Here is an 18,971-nt window from a genome sequence, read left to right as displayed (position 1 = left end):
TTTCATTAAAGTTGCTTTATTTTACTTGTCTCATTTCAAATTTTGGAAAAAAAAAACAAAACTGTTAAGACATTTAATTCTGCATTTCTCATCACAACTGGGAAGTCATGACTGACTCTGCTGAGACACACTTGTGGGCACAAAATGCTGGTTATATAGAATCCTACTTTCTTTTCTGTAAATTTTTGTAAAAACACATTTTCAAAGAAATATAGCCTGCATTTTTGAGTTTCCCCTTCCAGCCACGGTCGCACTGTTTCCATAGAGGTGCAGGACTTTTATACTGCAATGAAAAACAAGGCCACAGTCAGTAAAATATGACAGGAGTTTAAAAAAAAAAAAGAAACAGCCTAAACTGCTCTGGGATCAGAGGGTTAACGGTTACAGTTAAGAGGCTCTATAGTCGAGGCTTCATGTCACTTGCTACCAATAACAGCGATGCTTTTATTGTGTAATGAAGTACCGCTCAGGTGATAATAGACTTGGCAATAATACATTTTTAGCATGCTGTAATGACTTTCTTAAGCACCCAGATGTAGAGAAATCCAGCGCCTCGGTTCTATATTTGCCATTTTGAAGTAATGACTTATGAAAGTAAAACGTTTTTTCCCTTAATTTGCCGTCAGCTGAGTTGTCATAACGACCACTGTAGCCAGTTGAGTGCTCATTGTCAGCACATTTCATTATATTCCTCCTCTCCTCTGCCAGCGGTCTAACAGAGGAGAAATCTCATCACATTGAACCCGTAAACGACACACAGCCGATCACGAGGACGAGCGTTTGTGATGTTGTCTGTCAGGCGTTAGAACACATTTTCACAGCCAATTTAATGATATATTCACTAGAACAGGCTTATTTTTCCGCTGTGACCGTTTCATAGTTGAACGGACACCAAGACGTGCATCATTGTGCTTTTACAAACAGTGGAACAACACTGAAAATACCACTGCATGGGCTAATCAGGGCAGGCTTTTTCTGCTTTTGAAGTTGTGAAGATGCCTTCATCTGATTTGAAGCCTGTTCAGTAAATGCCCTCTAATGAGCACTAGATAACAATTTCCCTCCCCTCCCGTTTGATGTGTCATTACAGAATCTTGCTTGCTATGATAATGATCAGCATCTCCTTCATAGTAGTGAGACATGGCTTGATATAAACCCATATACTGTAACACAGGTGGAGCCCTGTTGCTTTGTGCAGTATGTGCTTCAGATTCAGATTTGACTTCATTAATCCCACAGTGGGGAAATTTCTTTGTTACAGCCGCAAAGTTTCACACAATTAAGATAAAGATAAAGACATATTAACAATATACAAATATACAATAATAATAATAGTAATAATATACTATATACAACTTAGTGCAAATTTAAGTGGAGAAATGTGCAGAGTGCAGATTTATGCAAAAATGTTCAGGTTGTGTTGGTGTTGTACAGTTTCTGATACGTTCCCTTTAGTGTCTGATTGTAGCATTATGTGTGAGTGGATGCACTGATGTGGAAATAGTGGCGATTGTTCACATGGCCATACACTCACAGGTCCACTGTTGTCTGATGACACCATATTGATTATGTGAGAGGAATTATAGGCAGATGCCACAGGGCAGGTTTGTTATCATGAGCTGCCCTCCATGCCACACAGGCATTGATTGCACTGCATGTGTATTTGTATGTGTTCTGCACTCGTGTGTCACTGCTGAACATTATACTGTACATTAATTAAGATTTCTAAAGTTGGCTGCAAAGGTTTTTCCATCTTGCGTTGTTTAACCCTTTATCAGGCAAAGAACTATGTTTGGTAACTTCAGGTAATATTTCGAGAAAAAAGTTGCAAATTTACTAGATTAAAGTGGCAAATCTAGAAGAAAAAAAGTTGCAGGTTTAAGAGATTTAAAGTGGCAAATCTGCACGAAAAAGTTGCAGATTTACGTGAAAAAAGTGGGAAAAAAACATTTTTTTTCTCCCAGATTCACCACTTTAAATCTCACAAATCTGCGCATTTTTCTCTCGTAGATTTGCCACTTTAATCTCGTAAACTTTTTTCTCAAAATATTATTTTCGTATGTTTTTTTTTTTCACACATTCTGGCACTATGTAATATCCTCCAATATTCTCTAGGGTTGGAATTTGCAAGTATTTCAATGAGTGTTCTATTAAGGGTTATAGTGGTGAATCTGGGAGAAAAAAGTAGCTTTTTCCCACTTTTTTCGCGCAAATTTGCCACTTTAAATCTCTTAAATCTGCGACTTTTTGTCTTGTAGATTTGTCACTTTAATCCAGTAAATTTGCAACTTTTTCCCCAAAATATTACCTGAAGTTATCAAATATGGTTCTTTGCCTGATAAAGGGTTAACCCTGTTTTAGAGCATTTTTGTTGCTGTTATATTTTGCTCACTGTGGCCTCCTGCAATATATAAGTCGTGCAACTCTGAGGAAACAGCCCAATCATGGCTAGAAATAGGGAGAACTCCATAAATGTCTTTTCTTCAGTTTTAGTTATCATGCCATAAATCATGAATATTTTACAGAAATTGGGAAAAATGAAAACTGTTACAACATTTTCGTCACACATCTAACTACGGTATTTATATTTCAACAAAATCTACTTAAACTTTCTCTTGACCACTCCTCTCTTGTCTGTGTAAACCGCCTTGAGTCCCTCATGGCTATTGATTGTTTTTAGAGTCTGTTAAGTGCAAGCGGTTTATTTTTGCCAAATGCTATTTAAAATTAAAATCTTGACATGTAGAATCAAGTTTTGATTAAATGTCACTATTTTAAACTTAGATTTGGTTATTTCTTCTGATGGAAGAGTTTGTCATACATGATTGGTTCACGAAAATCGGACATAATTTTTTTTTTACAGTCTCTTGCTATGATAAATGATGTAATTTTGAATTAAACAAATTTCTTACAGGACTGTGGCTAGGACTACATTTGCAGTGAATAATTGCCTAAGTAATTTGGTCTGCTGCATCCAGCATTCACACTAGCAATCTTCCAGAGCATCAACTCCAATCCCTAAACAGTTGGACGAATGTAAATATTAAACATAATGGGGTCATTTGCTAATCATTTGTGGCATTGCTACTGATGAACTTGTTTTTGTAAATATACACTCCAATTTGCATTCTGTTTTTATTTGCATTTTACACATCGTTGTAACTTTTTTGGACTCAAGTTTGCACCTAATAATAATAATAATACATTTTATTTGCAAAGCACTTTTCATACAGAAATCTTAAAGTGCTACAGAAACCAGAAACAAGAAAGAGAAAACTCATTAAAATCAGCAGTAGATAAAAAAGACACGGGTAATAAAGTACATTATGCAGAGACAAAATAAAAACATCTAGGGACAACCTAAAAATGCCTCCCTGAACAAAAAAGTTTTAAGCCCTTTTTTAAAGGTGTCACATCACCGAGTCTTACTGTAGCATGTGTGTATGTGTTGGTCTCTAAGTGTGTATTGAGGGTTTTCTCCTGGCTCGGTAAAATGAAAACTGAAGGTAGGACATGTTGTTCTCATCCATTCCTGCTGAATTGAGATGGGAAGAAAAGAACCAGTGAGCCAACTGCAACCTTAGTTTTGTTTGTTGATGAATTGCTCCGTGGTTCTGTGGGAGAAAAAAAATGGTACCTAAGAGCCTTGACCAATTCTCCCCCTCACCATTCAACAGACTACAAATCAATTAACTCGAACAACAATAGGAAACATGGCGGTATCAGTATTTTCCCCTGGCAAGAGCCACTGAGCTTTTTTACCCAAGGACAACAGTGTGTTTCTGCATTGTTTGGCCTACACAAAGCTATCTAGCTATCGTTCTGTCTCCATCCATCTCTGGCCATGTGTGTGGGGGTGTTGTGCGGAGGTGGATTAGCAGAAACACAGAGGCACTGAAACCAAACAGGGAGACATTTCCTTACTGTATCTCTGAAACTGATATTGTAACACAATTGTTGCACGGAGAGAATTTGAATTTCACGAAGGACAGCAAGAGGTGATCAAAGAGAAACCGTGTCAAGGTGCTTTCAGTGTTTCATTCTCAGTTAAGAAGCCACGAAAGCAACATTTTGTGTGTGCAAGAGCTTTTTGGTCTTTGTGGATGATGTGAAAGTGTTTTTCGGTGGCTACTTTTAAAGATGTTTGATATTGGCAGGATAAAGAGGATAAAATGTGCTCTGCTGCCGTTAACAAATCCTGTGTTGCAAGGAAACTAGGAGTTGGTCATGTCTTCTCTAAATAACAAAATCTCCAACAGCGCAACAAGACTGCATAGAAATGCAGTGGGAGGAGAGGAGAGATTAGAAGCATTTTGCACTCAATTGACTGAAATGAACCTAAATCCGCCTAAACCCCTTTCAATCCCTCTTTCTCTCTCTCTCTCTCTCTCTCTCTCTCTCTCTGTCCAATGCTTCCTCATCATAGACCACCATGGTGTCACTAGAGGGACTCACGAAGGTCGTCGACCCTTCCCAACTGACGGCCGACTTTGACGGCAGCCTAGACTACAACCACGAGGAGTGGATAGAGGTGAGACTGGCTCAACCGTCCTGTCACTCAGGCCCGTCTGGCTGATCTGAAAATCTATCGTGAAATCCCCAAAACCCATTGAGTAGAGAACAGGATTAACCCTCGCGCCTCACTCAAAATACAGACACCCCAAAAGACAAAAGTGTCCCATTAAAACCACTATTTTTGACCCATGACCATTACAGCATAAAACCCGAATTCTGTTATATCAGACTCTTAGTCTAGAGCTCTGGCTTCACAAAATTGTATGTATTTTTTTAATTTTCAGTTGATTGAGCCATTTGTTTATGATTGCCTTTTGAGCAAATACATGCTATTTTCCCGGCTTCCACAAGGGTTAGATTTAGATACAGCAAATTAAATGTTTTAGGAGGGATTTAATGAAACAACAACAACAGTGACATTATGTAAAAAAAATAAATTAAAAAAAAGGCATTTACCAGATTAAAATTCTGAAACTTAATATTTGTTATTTATGATCAGGACTGATGTTTGTTAAAAGCTTTAACTGAGTGAACGTGGAAAATAATATTAATATATAGTATTTTTAAAGCAGTTTTAGGAAAGCGACATTTTTGTCGTATAAGATAACAAGTTGGAGCTTTTTTTTGTTTAAATATGACACCATACACAAAGCAAAACATATCTCAGACTGTTAAAAAAATGAAAAATTCCCCCCCCCCCGCAGGAAGTATACAGAAAATAACTATTCTGTGTTGCATTATTCAATCAAACTGTTATTTAAAGCAAGTAGCGTATAGGAGTTTTTGTCCTCTAAGGACATCAGAGCAACTTTTTCAAGTGGGACACAAGAGTTAACTGCATTAAAAATGGACTGTAGCAGAGACTGTTTGCAGGTGTAGCAGTAGAAAGGGTAATAGCAGTTTTATTATATGTAGTATTTATCCGTTGGGAGTATTTGGTAGTAAAAATGAGTGTTATTCAGAAACCTCCTGCTCCTCATTCAGATGTTTTGCTGTGTTTTTTTTTCAGGTGCGTGTGGCGTTTGAGGAGTTCTCTGGTCACGCCACCCAGATGTTGGCTCGACTAGAGGAGATGCAAGAAACCGTGTCGAGGAAAGACTTCCCCCAAGATCTAGAAGGAGCCAGACGGATGATAGAAGAACACGCCACGCTCAAGAAGAAAGTCATTAAAGCCCCGATAGAGGAGCTGGACACTGAGGGACAGAGGTAAGCACTCACAAATACTTCAGTGGTGGCTTGTTGTTTTTTTTGCTTGAATTATGACGGTAGGACAAAGACTGTAAACCTTCGTCCAAATGTTTTCCTATCTGCTTGGTTATATAAAAATATCTTTCATTTTTCATTTTTCTCTTGAGCTTTTCTTTGTCCGTCATGTTGGCTGCTGTTTATCCACAGCTACCCTTTTTGTACTTGTTTGTAGGCTTTTGTGATCTGTTAGAGCCATTTTGTACATTGTGGAGAAGCTGCTAAATAATTCAGATTTGTATTTCATAGTTCATAGTTCTTTATTGAAGTTGTAAGAATGCCTATTGGTTCGTAGGAATTGCACTCTTCTTATTGGCTGAGATGTGTGTAACGTCATAATTGCATACTTTGCTTTAATTAGTATTATGGAGACGAGGAGAGCACACTAGTTTTTGACCGTGCTCATAATTGTTATTATTTTTTGGATTGCTGCAGTTTATTGTTTGTAATGCTCGAACGAAAGGTTTTCAATAAACCATAAGAAAGAAACTGTGGGATTTTTTCGGCTTAAGACTTGCGTCAACTACATCCTCACGCTCCATAATTGAAGTGTGCGTTGCAAGTAAAACTAGACGGAGCCACACTAACATGATCTTTTGTGTAAAGGTTCCTTCCTTTGATGCACTTATTGACAGCGCCAACTAAAAGTTTTATTACTAATTCACTTAATACGACTTTATTTGTCCTGTCGAGGGGAAGTTTGTTGCCAGCAGATGTGTAAAGACAAAAGCACTTAAGATTAAAAGAAAGGGGGAAAAAAAAAAGTGAAATGAAAAGCGTTGTTCAGAAAAGCAATTATATCAAATCACAAGCATGAGTAATCCAGCCTTGAACATTAACCCATTGAGGCCTGAGAAATCGCTGGGCGATTTTAAAATAAGCCTCTAATTTTCTGGAAATTCTGGAAAAATTCTGGAAAAAAAAGTGTCAACTCTTCTACTAAATAATAGATTTTTCAGCCTCTGTAGCAGATAGAAATGAAATTCACAAAGGTATTTCAGAGCTTATACAAATACTACAAAACGACGTATCCGCTTTCCAGGCTTCAATGGGTTAACACACATATTGAATCTGTCTCCAGGTTGCTCCAGAGAATCCAGAGCAGTGAGTCCTTCTCCAACCGTAACGGCAGCACAGGCGGCAGCGGCGGCAGCAGCAGTAGCAGCAGCGGGATGTGTAACGCTGACACCCAGGGCCTGGTGCCGCGGATTACCCAGCTGCTGGACAAACTGCACTCCACCCGGCAGCACCTCCACCAGGCCTGGCACGTCCGCAAGCTCCAGCTGGATCAGTGCTTCCAACTCCGCCTGTTCGAACAGGACGCAGAGAAGGTCGGTGGTCAGCATGAGCAGTGATGTAGCGGTAATCTATAACCACATTGAGGATCACTGTAGGGCACACAACTGCCAATATAAACAAAAACGTAATTATTCCCACAGAGAGGCATTGATTCTTGCTGTGTATGCACAGCTCATGAACTCCTGTCCTTCTTAAATCTGGCCCTTAAACAGCGCCTTAACCCATAAGAACCCACGGTGACACCCATGTAACAAACACTTTAAATATTCTAGAACAGGGGTCTCAAACTCAAATTACCTGGGGGGCGCTGGAGGCAGTATCAAAATGACCCAAAAATCTAAATTACTTAAAAAAGACGGAAAAAATGACTTAAAAAGACACAAAATGACCAAAAAAGACACAAAATGACAAAAAAAAAAAAGGACACAAAATGACAGAAAAAACACTAAATTACTTAAAAAAGACACAAAATTACCAAAAAAAGGACACAAAATGACAGAAAAAAACTAAATTACTTAAAAAAGACACAAAAAACGTACAAAATTACTAAAAAAAGACACAGAATGACCAAAAAAACCCCACATCATAAACATGTTCTGCGTGGTTCACTTGGTCTGTGGTATATCCCCCATAACTTTCCTTCATGGATAACTGGGTCTGGGTTCTTATGGGTTAAACTTTATCCCGCAAATAAAATTAGAGGTACAAAGTGAATGGCTTTACCCTCCGCCACCACAGAATGAGAGACAGGAAGATGGAGGAGAGCTTATGCAGGTACAAAGCCACCTACTCTGGCTGCCACCCAGACAGCTCAGGTGATGACAGCTGCAGCACAAAATAGAAAAAGACAGGGAGAGAAATTCACAGATCCATGTTTGAGTGAGTAGAATAAAATAGCAGGTTGCAGCAACAGAGAGAGCTGCAGTCTTGGATACACTGCAGTCGTAGGAGCTTGTTGCTAGGACACCACAGGCCAGGAGTTTGTTCTCTAGGAGAGCCTGAGAGGATACTCTTAATAGAGGCAGTCCGTTTCTCTGTGTTCTGGCCTGGAAAGATGACAACTAACCGCACACTGCAGCAGTACACAAAGACACTAAGGTCTGCCCACACGGCTAAGTGCCAGCTGTTTGTTTTTACTGATTCTTGCAATGATCTGTGAAAGTTAATGATGAAGCCGGACCTTATGTGTGTGTGTATATGTTTTTCTTCATTATATTTTTCTGTTCTGTCATTCCCCGTGCCTTCAGATGTTTGACTGGATCATGCACAACAAGGGTTTGTTCCTGGCAGGCTACACAGAGATTGGCAACAACCACCCCCACGCCGTGGAGCTGCAAACCCAACACAACCACTTCGCTATGAACTGCATGGTAAGACACACATGCATACGCACACACTCTGATTCTCTGCAGGAGGTAATGCTTTTCCGCCCACTTGGACTATCGGGTACATGACCTGCACTCTATAATCATATAGTTATTGCACTTAGCGTCAACCTCAAGTACTGTGTTTGAGTGTTTGTTTGGAGCAGCCTGCGCTTGTGTGCACTCGCAGATTTTCTGCGTGCTAGCAGCATCACAACCAGGTATTAAGTAATCCTATTCTTTATCCACAGTCAGCCTTATGTAACCATTATGAAACCATTGAGAGGAGGAATCAATCTAGCCGCTAGAGTTTCTGTCCTCAGATGAGAAACGATGACGACAGTTCAATACCCCTCGCCTCAGTCTCTGCCCCTCTTCTTTGCAGTGTTTCATCTAGTCTTTCCTCAAGCCTAGCTCTTTATCCGCCTGTCTTTCATTTCACTCTCCCCCAATGTCAGCCAGGTGTTTCATTTCCCCACAACCCTGTCTCTGTTCAACCGTCTCTTCTCCTCTCTCCCTGTCTCGCCGTGCAGAACGTGTACGTGAACATCAACCGCATCATGTCAGTGGGCAACCGGCTGCTGGAGTCGGGTCACTACGCCTCCCAGCAGATCAAGCAGATCTCAGGCCAGCTGGAGCAGGAGTGGAAGGCCTTTGCAGCAGCACTGGATGAACGCAGCACGTTGCTGGAGATGTCTGCCAGCTTCCACCAGAAATGTGACCAGGTGAGATGGAAACAAAAGTGCTGACACATGCTTTTTTTGTCTAATATGACAAGGAACGAAACGAGGTCATTTATTTTTAGAGAACTATTGTTAGACAACTTTCTTTTGGAATCAGGGTTGTTTGTGGATTTTTCAGAAAATCCGTGTTAATAATGAACACCGGTGGCCGTTAAGTGAACTGCAGTTAGCATTGTGTGTTCGCACGGCATTTGTGTTAGCGTGCGTTCATTAGCATCAGCCAAAAGACTGACCTGACATACACTACCGGTCAAAAGTTTTAGAACACCCCAATTTTTCCAGTTTTTTATTGAAATTCAAGCAGTTCAAGTCAAATGAACAGCTTGAAAGGGTACAAAGGTAAGTGGTGAACTGCCAGAGGTAAATAAAAAAAGGTAAGCTTAACCAAAACTGAAAGATAATGTACATTTCAGAATTATACAAGTAGGCCTTTTTCAGGGAACAAGAAATGGATTAACAACTTAACTCTATGGAGTCTTGGGCTGTTTTGTCCATTTTTGAATTCTTTACATGTCTTTGTAAGTCTTTTTTTGGTAATTTTGTGTCTTTTTTTAGTCCTTTAGTCCAACATAAAATGTGATTTTGAATCTTTTTTTACTTTCAAAACACTATCATGGTCAATCAAGAATTTTAAATGTTGCAAATGTGCATTAATTTCAGAGTACACTGAGACATTAAACTGCATCATTTTCAATTAAATTCTGGAAAAGTTGGTGTGTTCTAAAACTTTTGACCAGTAGTGTACATACATACATACCGAGGCATCATGTTGATATCATGTTCATGGATCATCATGGTGACAGTGTTGTTTGCAAATTACTGGATTATCAGATTTTCAACATTATGAAGCAACCAACAGCAGATCCATGCTGCTGAGCTAAGTCACAGCTAGCTGGCTAACCTTAGCTTAGGTTACAGTTAGCTAGTTTTCTGCCCCTGTCTTGCATTGATCTTGGCTAGTAGACTCATTAGATATACATGTTTGTTTTGTACCTTTGGATCTTTTATTATTGGCTTAAATAAGGAAGCATCATGGATCATGTTAGCTGATGAAATTATTTGCCATGCTAGCCAAGTAACACATCCAGTCGGATAGTACTTTGCTAGCGATAACGTTAGCGAGCATGCAAGCTAGTTTTGGACATTGTTGGCGCTGTAGAGGAGCTACGTTACAGTCTTTCGTTCTTCTTGTTTTTTATACATATAATATGTTGCACATAAATGCATGTTTTAAGCAATTTCTAATAAAAATTGTGGAAGATTTACTTTTTGATTCAATTGACTGATTGATTAAATACTTCAGCTTTACAAAATGTTCAGTATCATGTGAACAGTTAGTGTTATATTTAGGTATTGATGTGGGAAATGTATTTCTTCCTTTAGGGAAGTAGTGGCTTCACAGTTTGAGCAGGATGTTTTTAGATGGCCAGGTTTAGCAAAGTGGATTCAGAGAAAATCTTTTTTTAACAGCTTCGTTTTGAATGGACAAACGACTCTACCGGATTGGTAATGGCAGATACCTACGCTTACCCTATGGGTATCAAACCTATTTGAGACATTGCCCAGCCCATGAGCAGCCCTGTCCAGCATATCTGAAGCTCATTAATTATTACAATAGATCCTATTTGTTTACTTAGAAAAACTTTGATGACAACTTTAAGGAAGTAGCTGCATCCAGACAAAGACTAGTCCTAAACCGCGTGGCCACTGGCTGTAGCTTCGTATTTAGATCACATTTAACCCTTTGATGCACAACAGGCGTCTAAAGTGACCCGACAGTTTTTATGTTCTATATCTTTGCAATAATTCATCGTTCAGTATTCCAGGTTTTCCTCAATTAGTTTGTTTTTGATCATCATACATCCTAATTTTTATGTTTTCCTTTATTCATTTTTGAATAAAATCGCTTTTTCTGTCACTACTCTTCTAATACACAACATGGTTGAAAAATGAGCCTGATCCTTTTTTTAGCTAAGTAGCTTGTTAAGCTAACTTCTTAGCTAACTTCTTGGCTAAGTAGTTAGCTTAGCAAGCTACTTAGCCAAGTAGTTAGCAATGTAATAATACAAAAAACTTTTTTTCTTTATAAATTATGAGAAGCAAAATGGAAATAATGATCTGTTGTTATCAAAAACAAGATATTTAAAGAATATTTAGAATGTTCAATCATAAAATAAGTTGATATCAAAAGATGGAGCACAGAAACACACAGCAGCATTAAATAACATGGGAAATGAATGCAGGTCATTTTTGACCCATGTTGTGCATCAAAGGGTTAAGCAATATTGTTCTTTCATCTAAGAAAGCAGATGGACATAAATCTCATAATGCCAAAACTATTCCACTAAGCCAGGTATAGTGGGATGTGGATACAGTAAAACTCACTTGATGTACCTTTGGAACCAGCTGAGGTGTTGACCCTCACACTTAATAGATGCATGTGGAGACATATGCACACACTTTCTGGGTTGTAAAATACCCATTTGGCCTCATTAAATCTATAAAGCCCCACATATTAACATATATTTACATACACATATGCAGTATGTAAGTAAGGCATTTGTTATCTGCTGTTATTTCTGTCTGTGCTCATTAGTCGGACCACTATGGAATGATTCATGGCCTGAAAAAGTGCACAAGCAGAATCCCAACTAGGGATTATGGGTGGTACGACTTTTCCGACCTGGAATATTGCCGTCATCAGAACAGCCTTTCATGTTTGTGAGCTGAAATAAAAACAGCTTTTTTTTCCAGGGGTTTTAACCTCAACCTTTTCTCCATCACACAAACAGAAAAGCTCATTTTAAACCTTTTGTTCTGCTCATGCATCGTATTCTAATTAACATGGGAAGACATGTTTAAAGGAGAATAATGAGATTTCTTCAACTTGTGATGTTTCTTTGAGGCCAGCCCTGCTGATTGTGTTGTTTTCGTCCACTCCCACAGGAGAAAGTTCTAGAAAGTCACCACACACACCAATGAACCGCACACTCAGCCATGTATAATTGCTCTGAAAAAGCTTTAAGAGAGCTCATAACCATACATGAGGACATTTCTGCATCTTTAAGCTCACTAATAGAATAAAAAATGCTCCTCAGGCCATTTCTTGTACACTCTTGTATGTCTGACTTACATGTGACTCCTTGGAAGAACACGGATGCTTTCACCACCACGGTCTAATGCTGCGTCTCATGTGAAATGCTTTAGAGCTGCAGCTTGTATAATTGATTGATTGATTGAGAATTTATTTGAACACAAAATAAAAGATGAACATTTAAAAACAAACGAACAACAATAAATACAAGACAACAACACAAATGAAACAAGACTCAACACTTATTTGTGTTCAAAAGGAGTGGGAAGAAGCCAAAGCTTATTAAATCCCTTCTCCCTGTGTTAATTTACTATATTCAGTTATATAACAATAATATTTATATATATGTATGTATAACACATAGTAATGTAGTTTATAAACTCATTATTACCATTATTAACACACATAACTTGTTATTAACTTACAAACACATAAGTACACATACACCCATGTAGTCATAATGAGACAACAATGAACAAACAAACAACAATAACACACAAAAAAGAAAAAATAGTAACACATTTAAAAAATAAAACGTCAACAATAACCACCCACTGTGGTGGTTATATCGTGTCCACCACTAATGTTTTTATTTTTTATTTTTATCACCTCTACAAGAAAGCATGTATGGAAGCCCATTTGGAACTTAATTAAAATTATGTTGTGAACCTGAAAATGAAAAAATAATTCAACAATAGCATCATCATTTTTTCATGTGTTACTTCAGTAAAAATTTGCAATAATAGACTGTTAATTTTCCTAAATACTCATCGTTCTTTCCATCCTATGAACATATTAAAATGAAAAATGGAAAAGCTGTTTGACATGTACCTTTCAAAGTTGTACCCCGCTCCTCAGTGAACAGTATTTCAATTTTAATTCAAATTAAAAAATTAAGATGCAATGTAATCAAAGTAGGTGGTTATATCCCCATATCGTGTGAAGACATGCTTTTTATATTTGATTTTGAAGTGTTTCATGTTTGATGTTTATGCATGTTTTCCCCTGCAGTACATGAGTAACGTGGACTCGTGGTGTAAGGCGTGCGGCGAGGTGGATCTGCCCTCCGAGCTGCAAGACCTGGAAGACGCCATCCACCACCACCAAGGCCTGTATGAACACATCACTGCTGCCTACTCTGAGGTAACTTTCTCTTCATCTACGCATAGAAAATTACATTTTCACATCATGGACTTTTTAATTTTGCAGCAGTTTCCGTATTATTTAAGTTTCAACACACTTCTCACAGATGAGTCACACTTAATGTGTTATAGCAACATGAATCACATACAGTAACTTGTAGCTTTTTTCTCTTTTAGCGGATTTAAACTTTAAAATTAAGTTTACTCTTGAACTGTAAAAGCATTGTTTGAAGTAGGATTACATTTTCTAAGATGAAGTTCAAATTAAAGCTTCATCTACAGAGAAAAACTCCTTACTTCAGATTTAATTTAGAATAAATACCTTTTACACTGACAATATTAAAAAGGAATTGCAACAGCACAGTGTGGAAAAATAACTTTTTCATTGTTTTTCTAAGTAATCCATCCCTTGTGGCTCTTTGATTTATTATTTCCCTTTTTAAGTTTCTTAATGTAACATCTAAAGTGTTTGTTTTCCCAAGCAATTATACACACAGTTAGCTATCCGTTGGCGCTTTGTATAATGTGTATATATATATATATATATATATTTATATATATAATAAAAAATATAATGTTGGTATCCTTTTTTTCATCCGAGCTGTACCGAACAGTACCGAACCTGCATAGTTTTTATTTTATTTTATTGTCTTTTTACCATCCACCAAAATTTGTTTTAACTAAAGAAATATTCTGCTTGCAATTCATATTTATTGGTGTTAAGCCTTTCAAACCTGTATTAACAGTGCACCATAAATTACATTTATATAACCAATATTCATTACAGGTAGTTGATTTAATAAAAAAAGACTCAAGTCTCATTTAATCCATGAAACACTATATTCAAATTGAGGTTTTTTTAGGGTGATTATGTCATAAAACATGTCGACAGACATTCAAAGCTTCATTCAGGAAAAAAAAAAATACCATGACAAGTTATTTTCCAAATGTTCCACAGGTGAGCCAAGATGGCAAAGCCCTGTTGGACAAGCTGCAGCGACCTTTGACCCCGGGCAGCGCTGATTCACTTACAGCATCAGCAAACTACTCCAAGGCAGTGCACCACGTCCTGGACATCATCCACGAGGTGCTGCATCACCAGAGACAGCTGGAAAACATCTGGCAACACCGCAAAGTGCGGCTGCACCAACGTCTGCAGCTCTGTGTGTTTCAGCAGGATGTCCAACAGGTACACACACACACACACACACACACAGATATATTGTGTATATCTTTGTATTGCTTATATGGATGCACACATGGTAATTCCAGGACCAAACTTAATTGCCAGTTTTTTCAGTATAACATTGAGAGGGCTTGACGGTAATTTGAAAATAGCAGGGTAGACTGCTGGTTAGAAGCATTCTACTCTTAATAGAGGGTTTGATCTTAACAGCAGCCATGTTTCCTATCAAAATGTCCTTGAGGAAGTTGCTGGAACCTTGTGTCTTCACTCAACATGTACTTCAGTGGAAAGGAACATTGGATAGAAGCCTGAAATGTTTGAGTGTTCTCTGCTGAATAAAGGCTTAAAAATAAGTATAATCAGCAAATGGTCCAATCTGATAATACAGTTGTATACTGCCCCAAAAAATCATCATGGCCATTCTTGAGAGAATTGACATGGCAACTGTTGCTATGGCAACTGAATTGGGTCATATGTCCATGCAGATGCTGTTCATCCATTAACGCCATGAAGGACAGAGTGCATGAAGAGGAGTGTGAAAAATAAAAGCTCAATGCAATGCCTTGTAAAATACTCATCGTCATTTCTGTCATTCCTCTTCTCTTACACACTCTTTTGATTATCATCAACACTTTTGGCTCATCTACCACCTTAGTGCACCCCCTTGTGGTTGCCCATTCCCACAGTGCCTGTCTCACTTTATGGACGCTTTGGTGTCTCTGCACAGGTGCTGGACTGGATAGAAAACCACGGCGAGGCCTTCCTGAGCAAACACACCGGCGTAGGAAAGTCCCTCCACCGAGCCCGAGCTCTGCAGAAACGGCACGAGGACTTTGAGGAAGTGGCTCAGGTAGCTTGGTTCTGCTTCTGTAACTCTCACTCTCCATCACATGAGAACCAATTGAATAGAGATATTTCCTCATCTTAAAATATACAGTTACCATTGAATTCAGCCACCACTGTTTTTTTTATCACTTTATTTGTAAAGCATTTTAAAACAACCACAGCCGCAACAAAGTGCTGTACATAAACAAGCAAACAAGAGACAATAAAATAAATAAAACAGGAAATAAAAACTAAAATAAATAGATTCATTGCTTTTTATCACGACTACAAGAAAGCATGTATGGAAGCCCAGTTGGAACTAAATTAAAATAATGTTGTGAACCTGAAAATGAAAAAATAATTCAACTATAGCATCATCATTTTTTCATGTGTTACTTCAGTAAAAATTTGCAATAATAGACTGTTAATTTTCATAAATACTCATCGTTCTTTCCATCCTATGAACATATTAAAATGAAAAATGGAAAAGCTGTTTGACATGTACCTTTCAAAGTTGTACCCTGCTCCTCAGTGGACAGTATTTCAATTTAATTCAAATTTAAAAATTAAGATGCAGTGTAATCAAAGTAACCAGTTACAGTGAAAAAAACATTTTTTCTTACAATTTGAAATTAAAAGGTTATTTGACCTTTTTATTTTCAAAGACTCAACCTCCTATACAGTAGACAATATTAAATGTTGAAAATGAAAATGCAATATGAACAATGTAGCCTAATTTTCTTTTTGCACAAGCATTATTTAAAATAAAATTGTTGTCTAACCAAACAACAACTAAACAACATTTGAGACCTATCTAGTCCCCTCGGGGCTTCCAGAGAAATATTGTTAAGCAAGTGATTTTCAAAGCCAGACAATATAACTTCAAAAAGAAGAAATATATAATTCAATAATTAAAGTGTCACATTTTGTCCTAATGATGTGTTAGTTGAAAAACATAACACATTTTTGGGGAGTGTTTAGCCTCCAATGAATGAATAAATGATGAATAATTTGTCAAGAGGTAAGTAGTTTTGTGCTGCATTGTGTAAAATACTTGCCCGGAGTGGCAGCTCTCATCAGCTTTAACCAGAAAATATTAACACCACCTTTCTAAAAATCCCACCTTAATGTAGCAATCTATTTCTGCAGCATCTTTCTCTTCCTCTTTATATCACCTTCACCCACTCTCTGTCTTTGTTTCCTCTCACTAGTTATGTGTGTGCAGCTCTACTATCACTGCCTCTATCAGTGCACATGTCTCCTACATAGCCTGTGTTTCATTTTCTCACTGCCTCCTCTCTCTCTGCTCGTGTTCACAATATGTTTTACTTGCATTATATCGTCTTCCCGGGTTAACCCCTCTCTCTCCGTCCCCGGCCCCGCGGTGTAGAATACGTACACCAATGCAGACAAGCTGCTGGAGGCGGCCGAGCAGCTGGCCCAGACGGGAGAGTGCGACCCGGAGGAGATCTACCAGGCCGCCCACCAGCTCGAAGACAGAATCCAAGACTTTGTTCGACGCGTGGAGCAGCGCAAAGTCCTGCTGGACATGTCTGTCGCCTTCCACACGCACGTCAAAGAGGTAGGCAGGGAGGATGACGTAATGCTGAAGTGGATGGTGGGCTGCGTGTTTGTGTGGATGAGAGCTTTCACAGTGCTCTCTGAGCAAGTGGGAAATAATTACCAGATAGATTTAAACAGTTATTCACATGGAAGTGGGCATTTCTCAGCCCTACCTTTGTAAACAAGGGTAGTTTGGCATTATTAGGTGAGGGTGATTTTTTCAATTAGACTTGACCATAAAATTTTGTCCGAGGTTTCAGAATTAACCTATTGAGGCCTGAAACGCCTGTAAAACCTCTGGGCGATTTTAAAATCAGCCCCTAAAACCTGAAGTTTTTCTTGAAATTCAACAGAAGTGTCAACGCTTCTACTAAATAATAGACTTTTCAGCCTCTGTAGCAGATAGAAATTAAATTCTAAAAGTATTTGAGAGCTTATACAAATACTACAAAACGACGTATCCGCTGTCCAGGCTTCAATGGGTTAAGAGCAGTCACTGAACTGTCACTGAGTGTCATGCAAGATCAACAAATATGTAATAACTTAATAGTTAGATTTTCTATTACAATTCTTGCTAACTACACTACTGGTCAAAAGTTTTAGAACACACCAACTTTTCCAGAATTTAATTGAAAATTATGCAGTTTAATGTCTCAGTGTACTCTGAAATTAATGCACATTTGCAACATTTAAAATTCTTTATTGAGCATGATAGTGTTTTGAAAGTAAAAAAAAAGATTCAAAATCACATTTTATGTTGGACTAAAGGACTAAAAAAAGACACAAAATGACTAAAAAAAGACACAAAATGACTTACAAAGACATGAAAAGAATTCAAAAATGGACAAATAGCCCAAGACTCCATAGAGTTAAGTTGTTAACCCATTTCTTGTTCCCTGAAAAAGGCCTTCTTGTATAATTCTGAAATGTACATTATCTTTCAGTTTTGGTTAAGCTTACCTTTTTTTATTTACCTCTGACAGTTCACCACTTATCTTTGTACCCTTTCAAGCTGTTCATTTGACTTGAACTGCTTGAATTTCAATAAAAAACTGGAAAAATTGGGGTGTTCTAAAACTTTTGACCGGTAGTGTATTTTAAATTACAATGACCAGAAAAGCTCATACTGTACGGTAGCATAAGAGAATATTCACCACACGACTGCATGTGCTCCTGCAGCTGTGGACGTGGCTGGAGGAGCTCCAGAAGGAGCTGCTGGACGACGTCTACGCCGAGTCGGTGGAGGCCGTCCAGGATCTGATCAAACGCTTCGGCCAGCAGCAGCAGACCACGCTGCAGGTCACCGTCAACGTCATCAAGGAGGGAGAGGATCTCATCCAGCAACTCAGGTAGAGATTAATACACCAGACTAAACACCAGTGCAAAGCATTAAACAGAAATGATCCAGACAGTACAGTGGACATATGCATGTCAGCTAGAGATGCATTCGTCTAACTTTGTCCATATCCTCAAACAAGTGGAGCTAAAACAAAACCACTACATTGAAAACGAACAAAACAAAAAAACCTATGGCGTGACAGGGATATGAAACTAACCTTATTTTCAGTTCTAATGTGAATCCAAAGGCAGACCAGTGCAGAGCTGCAAAATTAGTATCAAGTGAATCAGGCAAGCAGAGTGTCAATCCAATAAACTGAACTAACAAACCGTTTAACCCACATAAATACTAGTTAAAGGAAAAGTTCACCCCAAAATAAAAAAAAATCATATTTTCCTCTTGGCTGTAGTGCTGTCTATCAATCAAGATGGTTTGGGTTTGAGTTGCAGTGTTGGAGATATCAGCCTCAGAGATGTCTGCTTTCTCTCAAATGATGGAACTAGATGGTCTCAGCTTTTTGTGCTCAAAGCACCAAAAAAAAAAAAAGAGAAACGGCAATCTCTTTTTCCAGAAATCACAACGTGGTTACTCACAGACCTTGTTGTGAGCAGTTTCATGTAGGTATAGTTCACTCCCAAAACTGCTCAGAACAGGAT

General features: G+C 38.3%; 1 protein-coding gene across 3 annotated transcripts in view; it reads left to right on the top strand.

Annotated features, from left to right (window-relative positions):
* LOC131984720 (triple functional domain protein-like) overlaps positions 1-18,971 on the top strand; it is a 114,667-nt gene that overhangs the window by 47,400 nt on the left and 48,296 nt on the right. For all 3 annotated transcript variants that reach the window (XM_059349650.1, XM_059349649.1, XM_059349648.1), the window contains exons 6-15: positions 4,427-4,531; positions 5,525-5,721; positions 6,842-7,091; positions 8,307-8,429; positions 8,957-9,148; positions 13,272-13,403; positions 14,361-14,591; positions 15,316-15,438; positions 16,804-16,995; positions 18,156-18,325. In XM_059349650.1, the coding sequence (XP_059205633.1) occupies positions 4,427-4,531; positions 5,525-5,721; positions 6,842-7,091; positions 8,307-8,429; positions 8,957-9,148; positions 13,272-13,403; positions 14,361-14,591; positions 15,316-15,438; positions 16,804-16,995; positions 18,156-18,325 (1,715 nt within the window). The remainder of the gene's footprint in view (positions 1-4,426; positions 4,532-5,524; positions 5,722-6,841; positions 7,092-8,306; positions 8,430-8,956; positions 9,149-13,271; positions 13,404-14,360; positions 14,592-15,315; positions 15,439-16,803; positions 16,996-18,155; positions 18,326-18,971) is intronic.

The sequence above is a fragment of the Centropristis striata genome, chromosome 14 (genome assembly GCF_030273125.1).
Source record: "Centropristis striata isolate RG_2023a ecotype Rhode Island chromosome 14, C.striata_1.0, whole genome shotgun sequence".
NCBI classification, from domain to species: Eukaryota; Metazoa; Chordata; class Actinopteri; order Perciformes; family Serranidae; genus Centropristis; species Centropristis striata.
The sequence above is the reverse complement of the archived record's forward strand: the minus strand, read 5'-3'. Positions and strand labels throughout refer to the sequence as shown.